The sequence below is a fragment of the Scleropages formosus genome, chromosome 1 (genome assembly GCF_900964775.1).
Source record: "Scleropages formosus chromosome 1, fSclFor1.1, whole genome shotgun sequence".
Taxonomy (NCBI): Eukaryota; Metazoa; Chordata; class Actinopteri; order Osteoglossiformes; family Osteoglossidae; genus Scleropages; species Scleropages formosus.
Window position 1 is genome coordinate 48,953,791 of NC_041806.1, and position 12,283 is coordinate 48,966,073.

The 12,283-nt window shown below is 44.9% G+C and overlaps 1 protein-coding gene across 1 annotated transcript in view; it reads left to right on the forward strand.

Moving 5' to 3' along the window:
* Positions 1-11,895, forward strand: part of nbas (NBAS subunit of NRZ tethering complex) — a 118,480-nt gene extending 106,585 nt beyond the window's left edge. Inside the window, exons 50-52 of the mRNA XM_018730316.2 lie at positions 954-1,098; positions 2,761-2,892; positions 11,115-11,895. Coding sequence (XP_018585832.2) covers positions 954-1,098; positions 2,761-2,892; positions 11,115-11,390 — 553 coding nt within the window. The 3' untranslated portion in view covers positions 11,391-11,895. The remainder of the gene's footprint in view (positions 1-953; positions 1,099-2,760; positions 2,893-11,114) is intronic.
* The last annotated feature ends 388 nt before the right edge of the window (positions 11,896-12,283 follow it).

A 12,283-nucleotide genomic window follows, 5' to 3' on the forward strand; every position in this document is an offset into this window, starting at 1 on the left:
AAAAGGACCAGGATCTCTGAGATGCCAGTGTTTCGCAACTTGATATTTTTAGACTTTCACGTATTTGTTTACGCACGCCTTCACTCACCCGTCGTCTGACGCCACTTTCGCCGTCGTCACTTGCCCTTTGCTCTCCGCGTTCTGGAGTGCGAGCAGCGAATCCACCTTAGCCATCGACCTTCCAGAGTCCCACAGTTCCCATGAAGCAGTCATGCTGTTGGTTCAGGGTCCACATCTCATCAAGGTGGACTGATAGGCAGGTGGTAGCGGGGTTCTCCGGTTTGTCTTTATACCCTCCATTGCCCGCGTTGCTCTCCCGCAGTCCAATTCCGCTGCCTTTGGACACGTTTTCGCCTTTCCTCCCAGGAGATGTGATGGCAGGAGAAGAAATGTGCCGGTTCTCCTCGATAAACTCCTGCCGCAGCAGCCTGGGGAACAGAGTCAACATTTTGTTTGTGCGTGCTGCCGAACGTGAGATTGCACAAATGAATTCCAATGAGTCTGAAACCTCATCCTGGCCCCGAGACGCAGCTGATTTAGTTTGGAGTCTCTGGAGCTTCGGGCTCCTTTCAAAGTCACTCTTGGTGTTTGAACGTTGAGGCTGGGGAGCTTGTGTGTGTCTTCCACTGGCTCAGACGAGTACCCAACCACCCACACACAGACACCCTGCTCTCCGCCTCACTTAATAAGAGAGCCACGCCCCTTTGTGCTTCAATGTACCATCTGAGATGCTTCAGCAGATCAAAAGTTCCCAGCATGCTTGGCTGCAAACAGCTTCATCTGATCTAAGTGAGGTTTTTAGGAGTTGCTGTGAAATGTCAGGCGCAGACAGGCTGGTCTGAACCCCTCCGGGCATTTCTCACACACACACACACACACACACACACACACACACACACACACACACACACACACACTCTCAAGTTTTTGACAGGCTCTCTCTCATCCGACAGAGTCCACTCTGTAGAAAACCCCTGGGTGAAGCTGACTGCAGCCATGGTGTCCAGCTGTGTCCCGGAGCTGCAGAACAGTGCCGGCAGGGAGGTCCTCATCATGTGCCGCTCTCTGTATGGTACCAAGCACCAACTGCCCCCACAGGTAGGTATGGTTTTCGTCTCCATCCCTTAACCACCTACATGTTGACACTGTTTACACTGTGTGTGACAGGCAAGAGTATTGTATGCTTTTTGTTCCCAGTTTCTTACTGGGTGGTTAAAGCTGTCTAAGGCTGCCGCTTGGGGTACGAGTAAGAGGGCAGAGTCTTCATAAAGGAAGTGTGGCTCTTTGGAGTCCCCATGCTCATTCGGGTGGGAGTTGGCTAGATGAAGTTCAGTGCTGGTCCTCCTTTCACTGGAGCACAGAGGTGCGAGATGAGCTCCTAATGAGCCGTGACGGGCTGCAGGTCCACGGATCGGGTGCAGGACGTGACAACCGACACCCACAGTAGGCAGGAGGCCCCACTCTCTCCTTTTAGCACGCTTGTAACACACCTCTGTCACACTGCGGTAAACCGGGCATCTCCGCCAGCAGTCGGGCGGGCCCAGTGACCGGGTGCTGTCGTTTCACGCTGCGGCTCCTGACTCGCATGGCTCCAATGTGAAAATGAAAGTCGGCAGGTCCCCGTCTGTCCCCTCCGCCGCGTTTGTCGCAGCAGATGGGGCCGTGTACAAGGACAGGTGTGCGCTCACTCGCTCTCCCAGTCTTTCGTCGTACGGAGAACAACTGAAATATGGGAACATGTTTTTAGCAATGATTCTTACAAATATAAAACACGCAAGGCACTGACTGACTCTCTCCTCAAGCACCTTGAATAGGAAATCTGTTCGTGTTGCTGTTATTGTTTTTATTATTATTATTACTACATCAGTTTCTCAGTTTTCTAATACAGCTGGGTTTGGAGGGCTCTAAGCAGTTTTTGTCTGTAACACTAAAGCCTATTTAATGGAGGGACAGCTGGTAGTGTAGTGGTTAGAACTGCTGTCTTTGGACCCAAAGGTCACAAGTTCGAGTCTCACCTCTGGCTGTGTAGTACCTGTGATAAAGGTACTTATCCTATATTGCTCCAGTAAAATTACCCAGCTATGTAAATGGGTAAATAATTGTAAGTCGCTTTAGAGAAAAGCATTAGCTAAATGAATAAATGTGAATGTAATGTTACGCAAAAAACCTGAGCTTTGGCTATAATAGAAAATAGTTTTTAGGCTTTTTTTTAATCATTTGATATACATTAAAATTAAGGGCATTTTATAATGGCTGAAAGTAAAAATACACATTCTGTATAAATCTAACCCTAATTGTTGAGCGATTCATTCGGAATTCCTCATCTTATTTATCACCAGCACTCAGGAGCACCAGACACAAGCTGTTAACACCGTGGAAGAAAGTTCAGTTAAGATGATCCCAACCTCCTGTTCTGTTTGGGTGCTCTATACTGCCATCCTTCTTTTGGCTTGGATGGTGAACACAATTTTAGTAAATAGTTATGTGAAATTGCATTGAAAAGAAATAAATGCATTGGCCAATGTACTTTAAAAAATGTGCACCTCGAGCACGGGTAAGGTGAGGCAGAGTCCTCATCGCAGCAGTTGAAATGTTGGTACTGGTCACTGTAATAGTATTGGTTGCTATTCTAGTGGTAGTGATGCTCTCAATCCCTGTTTGATTTGTACGTGGAACCGCACTGTTCCTGCCCTCTGCAAGGTCCATTCCTCATCTCTGTGTCGCTGACACATTGTGTCCTCATATCCATCTCCCCCGCAGTGTATTCGACATATATCAGCCCTGATCCTGGATCAGCCTGGATTCCTGCTGCCAGCCCTCAAGCTGATGGCGGAGAGCCGAGACGTGGAGCTGCTCACGCTGACCCTGGATCAGATAAGAGCCGTCACCCAAGTAGGTTCAGCTAAATTAACTCCCTGGCTTATCAGCACACGAAAGTGACACACGCGTTTTATCAGGAGCCCACTGGTGGAGGAGAGTCCGTTATCTGCAGGGCTTTGTGGGAGCGGGTGTGTGTGTGTGTGTGTGTGTGTGTGTGTGTGTGTGTGTGTGTGTGTGTGTGTATATATATATATGCTTCACAAGCTCTATGCACCCTGGCAAAGTGATGTTGAACTTAGCAGAAAAATACACCAAAAAATGTACATAAATATGTGTTTATAGTTTGCAGACCTGCACCTTCTGTTTACCGGAGTTGGTATCGAATACCCAAGTGAAATGGCAGCATGGCTTGTTTTTGTTTTTCTTTATTGCAGTGATGGATTCCCACACTGCAGGCAGTTGCGTTCTGAGGGGTGCAGGCTGCCGCTCATATCGTAGAGCCACCTGCCTCCTTGTGTTCAGCACATAGCCCCAGATTATGAGACCTCTCCGTGGCATAATCGTCCAAACACAGCTCCACGTCATCCTCTGGTGTGCTTCCGCAGTGTGTTTTCACCCCACTGTGTGGCTGAGATGGTTTTCAGCCCTGAAAATGACTTTTAATAGAGTTTTTAAGTTGTATTTTGAGGAGACATAGAATTATTGGTCAGCAGCCATCTCTCCTGTGAGCCTTGGCAGTCCGTGAGCTCGCAGCAGCCTGTCAGAGAGAATTTATTTTAATTAACTGTTGAAGGGAACTGGAGGACAAACCGAGGCTGAACCCACTGTTTGCTTTAATGCATGCTGTGGTGTGGAGACGATCAGAGTGTTTCCACCTCAACCGCTGAACATGCAGCTTCACAACAGCGGAACTTCGGATGAACGGCTTTACCAACATCTCTAACAAAGCTGTAAATGATTTTGCTCGAAAGTCGACGACATGAACACATGACATTTCAGCACTCCAGGCGATGCCTGTGAAATGTAAACGTCGGCTGCGCATCCAGCTGGACAGGTTGTCGCGTCCGTGTCTGTGAGAGGAAGTCCTCGCTGCCGGGCCGTCTCCTCGCCGCGTCCGTTCTCGATGCGCATCGCCAGTTCCTCCACTGTGTATTAATTATCTCTCATCAAGGCCGTGTCTTTCATTGGCCCACAGCTCTCAGTAAGACTGGTTTAATGTGGCCGGGACATCTCCCCCTCGTCCCCCACCAGTACCGAGGAGAGAACTGCCGTCTTCATTATGGGCTCGTCCAAACAAATGTACCATCAGACATGAAACCGACTGTACTTTTTTTCATCAGCTTGGGGTCAGAGGTTTGGTATATACAGTATATGCCTATTATTCATTGTTCCCTTTTCCTAGTTTCCACACTTTTCTGAGCTGCAGTTGTGGTTTGCTTTACAGAGGAACATCAGTTTATTGAATTGGTTTTTCTCGTTCCAGTTGTTCAGATGACGTGTATTTACACTCTGTCTCCAGGAGAGAAGTGCACAGAGGCCCAAAGACTACAATCGAACGGTGGCTTTCCCTGGGTGCCTCGGCTACGAGTGGCATTGGCGAACAGATGGCGTGATGTGAAATTAGTCTGAGCCAGACATGACCCCCAGAGTTCAGTTCCATTCACTTTAATTCATTGTTCTTTTCCACCCAGAATGTTATGAAGGGCAACAGTAGGGTTATATTGCCTTTAATGACGCCTGTATTGCCTCTATAGAACCGAAAATCCGTCTTCCTGCAGACACTTTACATTTGAATAATCAATTCCGAATACACTTTGTTCCTTTCACTGTAAATTAGTGCCCCGATCTGCCTTCCTGGACAGGAATTTCCTTCACCTCTCGACCTGTTGTGTGATTTGTAGGTCTGTGACACACAAAAGTATGGAGTAACGGCAGACTGCACAAAAGGCAGTCCATTGGTGGTCTGGGACTGAGGATGTGTTTTGGCTCAGAATTGTAGATTACTTGCAGGCACGAGGTAGGTAGGTAGGTGGGTGGGTGGGGGGGGGGAGGAGAAAGACAAGACTTCAAATGTCAGTTTTATTGTTCCTCTGTATTGTTTTGGTGGCTTAAATTACTGTGCTGTAACCGGCGTTTGTTTGTTGCACTCCTCCTGTTGCGCTGACTTTAATAAGATCTTGCATTACATGCTGGTGTTGGGGAAAATAACTTAAAAAAAAAAGTAATTTTTGAAAGCAACAACAAACGAAACCTAACAAAGGAAACTGTAAAACAGCTGTATGTGTTGTACTGTTTCTGGTGACTTCAGAGAGTTTTCGTTGCATTGTTTCCGGTGTTTAAAAAGGTACCAGAGATAAGGAGGCTGGAAATTTCTGGAGTCAGGTTTGGAATGCAGATGTTAGAAACAGGTGCAAGTCGTATCTTCAGTAGCCTCTGCTGGTGCTTCTCCACCTTTCCTTTGCTGGAGCCACTTTGAAGAAAGGTCAGGTGTTCCTCAGCTGAAGGTTCGGCCTCCGAAGCCCCACCTGACCGCAGATATCCCTGCCGCTACAAGCTGCCACCTTCTCGCTGCAAACAGGGTGGCAAAGTTGCTCGGCATTCCGGCGAGGCTCTTTGAGCGCTGCCGCAATAATAGAGCGGAAGGGGAAGTGGACCGCTTTCAACACTCCTGAGAGCCTCATGATTTAAATGATAAAGGAAACCATCTGATGCATAATTGATGGTGCGCTGCACGCACCCGGTAATTCCAATCAAATGTGTTCTTGAATTTATGGAACGGCTCGATCATGAATAGTTAATCGCAATATCTCAATTCCCAGTGCATATCACAAACTATTAGACAGTATTAAGTAGTGCTGATGTTTTCTGATATATGCAGATTGTTTGACTTGTTCCTGCTGGATGTTTGTTAATTCCACACACTCCATGCATCACAGTTGATTTTAATCCGCCTGCTATCAGAAGAAAGGTGCTTTAATGTCCCGACGCTCATCTCCGTGGGCTCAGGAGAGCAAGAGTGGGGCTATGGGTGCAGGGATTGGGATGCAATTATTTCCAAGATTGTAGTCATTCTGTATCCATGCACAATGGAGCGTTGGGAAAAACCTGGAAGACCGTAGGGTAACAGTTACAGGAGGGGAGTAGGAGTGATCCTCTAGCTACTGCATTCTGCTTTGAAAGTGCTTAGACATAAGAATCAAGTTGGATTCAAATCTTGTTGTGCTACTCTTGAGTGAGGAACTTGCCCAGAGTTGATTCAGTAAAAACTACCCATCCGTCTACTTGGGTAAATAATTATAAGTAGCTCCATTTACAAAAGTATCATTGTAAGTTGTTTTGGAAAAAACAGCAATACTTGTTAATGTATGAAATTATTTGTGTTGCTGTTAGTGTGAAATTATGAGAAACCAGTTATTAATTAAACTAAATTTTACTATAGCGCAGTACAGTTGAATAACAAAATATAGTAAGGCTGCTAACATGCCAGTGGTGTGCAGTTAGCGGAGACGAAACGAGCTGTTAAAATGCTGTTGTATGTGCCACCATTTCCCTCTCTGCCCATTTACACTCTGTTCCGATATTTTGTTCAGCTGTCTGAGCAGTCGAGGCCGGGATATCCTAGCATCCCTCAGGAACGCTTCAGTGCAGGGTATAGAAACCATTTCGGTGAAAGCCCAGAAACGGCCAACTGCTTTTGACAAGAAATTATTCAGCATTTATATCCATCTGCTTTCTAGTCACAGTCCAAATGACCCCCATCATCCCCCTCATCAGGCCGAGTTTCCAACGACCCCCATTTCCCCTGGTATTTACTTTAAATGGACTAATGGCATTCCTCTTCAGCAGTCTTCTAATTCTCCTTTTAGCTTCCCTTTGTTTCCGTGTCTTCAGAAGTATTTTCCTGTAAAGTTTGGACGAGCAGTCAGAGAATCGACTCCTTTAGGAACGAGCGTGGCGACTGTCAGCTTAGCACCATCGGATTTACTTAAGAGTCGCCATTTACAATGTTTCTTCCTCTTCGCCTGAATGCATATCAGCCATAATTATCCACTGCTGGAAAATGTCACACGAAAATCATTTTTATCCTCGTGTGCTTAATGTCAGGCAGCGTTTTCCGACGCCTCCTGAAACAGAACCAGTATTCACTCTGACTCCCCCCTCCGTGCTTTATGTTCTTACTCATTTTGCTAGCCATTTGAGGTTAGCGTCAAATCAGAGCACCCTTTCAAGTAGCGTAGCATTTAGCCTCATGCCAAACGGAATATATAAGCTATCAAGCCATCCCTCCATAATGCATTTAGTCTCGCTGTGTCAGTTTCGTTCAGATGTATGAATGTACGCTAAGTAAGAAAACCTAATGAAATTTCACACATTGTTATTTTCATTTCTCCCTGATTGGGAGCATATTTTTTTAATATGGTGAAAGCGTATCATTTCATATTTTTCTTCCCCATCTCTCCACGCTAGTCCATTCTCCAGGCGCTCTTTAGCGCACAGTTCACTGAGCATCCTTTTAGCATTGGCTCTGCCCAGTACCTTGACAGCGAAATCAGGATGTAGGCCTGTAATGGACTGCCGTGTGAAAAGCGAATTGCCGGGAAAAACAAAAAGGGAAAATTCCCTCCACATTTTCACATCCGAAAGCTGCGGTATGAAATGAGCGCTTGTGAAATGCAGTACAAACTTATTTTTCCCCAGCACCAAGTGTGTGGATCGTAAAGGCCCCATTATTTACAGCGAAACAAACAACTGAAAGCTCGGCCCGCAGGACAGCAATAATCCTTTTCATTTTTTAGCTTTGTCTATCAATATGGTGCTCTTTCGAAAGCAGAATGGACAAATTTGCCACATTTTTCTTCCCTGGGAGCTTTGTGTTTGCTTACAGAATGACTAATTTTCATCTTTGAGAAAGGCTGTCATAAAGCACCAAGGCAGAAAGAACCATAAAATCTGAGTGATTCTTCCATATCATCTGGCGTTTCCCTTTTGTCTCAATACTTTGCAGCATGATTTTACTATGTACACTTCGCATCGATGTGTCTTCCCTTCGGCTCGCAGGCAGCACCACACAGCTCTTCACCGCTGTCCAAGCAGGCAAACATCACGATCATCTATACAGCAACACTCGCGCTTCCAAATGGGTGACACTTGAGATCGGCGCGTTTTAAATGCTGCTTTCGGTCAAGGCATGTTGGCATCATTTATTATTGATGCACTGCTGTCTGCTGCCCTGACGGCATGTCTGTCACAATGTGGGACGATAGCTCGAGATGGAGGGACTACCAAACGTATCAGCGCGACACTTTTCTCACCTTTTTTTAAATTTTCTGATATGTTTTGGGCTGTGATGCACTGCTCTGCACTGCACTCTGGAACCACCACAGTGACTTTTTTTTTTTTTTTTTTAGAAAGATGCTGTAAAAAACACTCGCATGTGTTTTGTGATATTGCTGTGTGCATTAAACTGCAATAAGTGTCGTAGAAGTTGGAAACCAGAGTCTTGTGTTTTATTTGTATGCCTCCCTATACTGTAATTGTTTGTCTTAAAATTTTTTGTTTTGTGGGTTTTTATGGCAATGGTCATTTTTCAGAATCAGAACGAGCTTTATTGCCAAGTATGTTCACACATACAAGGAATTTGTCTTGGTGATAGAAACTTCCACAGCACAGACAGAGTGACAGTGAGAAGACACAGATGAGAAGATAGAATATGTGAATAAAGGATAAAAAAATATATAAAAAATATAAAGTACACAATATACAGAAAATAGTCACTGGACATTATATGTATGTACAGGTATGTTCTATATAAATGCAAGGGAATGTGAGTAAGACATATGATGTGATAAATAGATATAAATAGCGTTGTGTATTGCACTGGTTTACTCTCTAGGGGGGATTTAGCTGTTCATGAGGTAGATGGCCTGAGGAAAGAAACTTTTCTTGCGCCTGGCTGTCCTGGCGCTCAGTGCTCTGTAGCTCCGGCCAGATGGCAAAGGTTCAAAGAGGAAGTGGCCTGGATGTGAGGGGTCTAGAATGATTTTGCTAGCCCTTTTACTGACTCTGGACGAGTACAAGTCTTGGAGAGCTGGGGGGGTGTGCCGATGATTCTTCCAGCAGTCCGAACTATCTGATTATCAGTCTGAGAGTTGATGTATGCAGCAAAGCAGACATATAAATACTGGGGCAATTTACTGGTGTCTGACCACAGAATTTAATGGGAAGTGTGTCATTTCTTAAATGTCTGTGTGTGTATCTGTACACTTGTGTGCGTTCGCATGCATCCGTGCTAGCTGGTGTTGTATTGGTGTGTTGTCTCTGAATCGGTAGGCCTATCTCATTTTAATGACTGTGCATTACTGAAAGCATGTCATCAAATATCTTCCACGCATTTGTTTTTTTTTTATATAAGCAAAATGAATCATTGGAGGCAGCTCTGTTTCATGGCATTATCACTGTTGAATGTCGCTGTAAATAAACGAGACTCTCAGGGAGGTTTGGAAAAGCTCGGCAATATATGGGGTTAGTCAGAAATGCTTTGCTCTAGGGTGTTTTGGTGTTGATCGTGACCGTGAGGGTTGCATGCAGTCATGCTCTCTGCCTCTGCTTGCTGTTCATGTGCCAGCGGAACCCGCCACCGCACCACCGACTTTACAGGATTAAAGAGCACCGTGGAGCAGGGATGATCCAGCGCTATGTTCATCGGTGTACTCTGCTAATGTTGTCATCAAAGCATATCACTTCTGCAAAGGTTCATCTGAAGAGGAAAATAAAATCAAATGCATCCAAGGTATTCCGTTAACCAGCTGAATATTATCATATTTTGTCAGTCATCTGAGGCTCGAGGTTTTTTGGCAACAATTTGGACGACTTTCATCCCAGTCTCATTGCTTCTACTTAATCCTCAAAGGGAGCACTTGTTATATTCTGTTTATTTTGATGGAGACACTGAGCTGTAGACGCTGTTGCTGCCTTCTTTTTAAACCCACTTGAGACACAGTACATCTAATGCTTCTTTTTAATGGCGGTAAAAGGGCATTTAAGGTGAGAAATGTCCACTGATTGTTTTGTTCAACGAGACACTGTCGAAATCTCAAAGGTTGAAGGGCAGCTGCATACAAGGCTCCTGTCTCCTTTAGGCCTGTGAAGCTTTTATTGACAGTCTCATGGTTTCGGTGAAGATGCTGACATCATAAGGTTGCGCACGCTAATCTCCAGACATCCACCACTCCAGATTTCTTTGGATAAACAGAAGGGGAAGAAACCATTCACTGCAATATAGCGCCTTTGTGATAAAACGTTTATCTGTTTTTCACTGTGATTATTCTTAACGCAACAGGTTGTGTCCCCTGACAAACACTCATCAAATTTAACACGTTTATTGTTTCCAAGAACCTTCCAGTGTCTTGGTGTAGGATTCCAGGTACTCATCTATGCTGGAAACAAAAAAAGAAAAAAAAAAATATTCAGGTGAATCTGTTATATTCAAGGTATCACCCATTACTGGCTTGCTGGTTTCTGCTCTTCACCGTTGACCCTCTCTAACCTTTATCCTGTCTGTTCCCCACCATGTGATGTTCCTTCATCTGACTCTGATCTGCATTTAGGAGATCTGACTTTCTCTTGCTAACCCCCAGACTCCCCAAACCAAGAATATCAGAAATTTTCCTCCTCTGGATGCCTTTAAATCCAGGCTTAGGGACCACATGTTCAAAATTTTCCAAACAACGCATTTCTGTGCTCCTTTTTCTCTCCTATCATTTATCTTACTATTAGTTTCTGTATTTTATTTTATTCTCTGTATATTGGTATTTATAAATGATATATGCATAACTTTTTTTCCTTTATTGTAAAGTACTTTTAAACGCTGCTTTTAAAGGTACTATATAAGATCACAATTATTATTACCGCCCACAAGTGTAAATAGACAAACCTCATGTATGTTTCCTCTGACCAATGCCACTACACAGCTCTCTCAGAACCACAAGGGGCTGAAAGGTATTGTAGCTCCCAGGTGACACAGGTGAGCTGGAAAATCACTGGCTGACATATGGGTTAGCACAAATGAGAATGTCAGTTTAGCCAGCAGCTGTTGCATCTTTAGTTGGCGTCTAAAGGTGAATCTAACCGCAGTTATTTTTAATATGATCAGTGCCGCTGTCTATGTCCGTAGTTGGTTAGCTGCGCGGTCAGCTAGTAAAGTGAATGCTTATACTCGGTAAACTTTTCAGTCAGCAGTAGGGTGTACGGGGAAGTGGATGTTGATGAATCTCATCTTATTGTGCTTTCTCCAGGTAAACGAGCAGAACTGCGATGATGAGTTGCTGTCCCTCCTGCTGGATGCTGACCTGCTGCAAGAGTGCTGGGGTACTGTTCTGTACCCCTGCCTCGTGGCCCACCTCCTGCTGCACTACGTGGAGAAGGGCTGGGACGTGGAGAAGACTGCCCGCAGGATGCGCGAGGCCGGCCACGTTGCAGAGGCAGGGTCGCTGCTGCTGGCCTACAAGGGCACGCCCCCGGGTCAGGTCACCTTCAGCATGGCCCTCGCCGTCGCACACCGGTGGCTGTAAACACGGATGGCTCTGCGATAGCACTGCCCCCTACAGGCCGGAGTACAGAAGTTCAGCCTGTGTGTTTTGACAGGAATATGAATTCCACTCCATTCACTGTTCTTTCACCGAAAGACACAAAAATGTTCATGTCTAACTGTTAACTTGTAACACTTTATTAGGACAACAAAAAATGCAAAAAATTTCAATTAACTAATTATTCACAGTGAATTCTCTTAGAAGTCTTTGTTGACAGCTTCCACAGTGGATCAGATAGGTTTTGTTTGTGGGTGGGGTCTTTGTTGTTTTTTGGGTTTATTCTAAACAAGCCGCTGCAGGCCCTGGCTACCGAGTTATTGCCCAACACTCACTGCATCTGCACTCCCGGCCGGGCAGAGCACAATTGTTATGCGAGTCTGTCCATACGGAATCGTCCCTTCAGCCACCCTTGGTGCACCAGTCAGCCGCAGTCTCACACTGCCACTTCATTTCCAACGTGTGAATTAAAAGACACACTAATGTACCTGTCCAAGCTCATGTCTGGTGTCTGTTTATTTTTGTGGAGTAAAAAAACAGTGTGTATCCTATAATATTCCCGATTTGAGCATCTTCTATTTCTCACAGGTCTGAAGTGAGAAATTTGTCACCTGCCGAAAAGCATAGGTGTCACATCAAGAATGTCTCTAAAATCACAAAAATTTATCATAATCAAAAAATTACCATGTGCAGTGGTGTTTTTTTTAATTATTGTTTGGGATGGCGTTAGTGACAGAATTTCAGTGTTGGAAAAGGGTCAGTAATGCTTTGGAATTTGCACCCGGCTTTTAGTACTAATAATCCTCCATGTTCGCTCACTATAAAAAAACAAGGTTTTTATTGCTACAGTGAATTGCTTTTTAAATTGCTTTATGTGA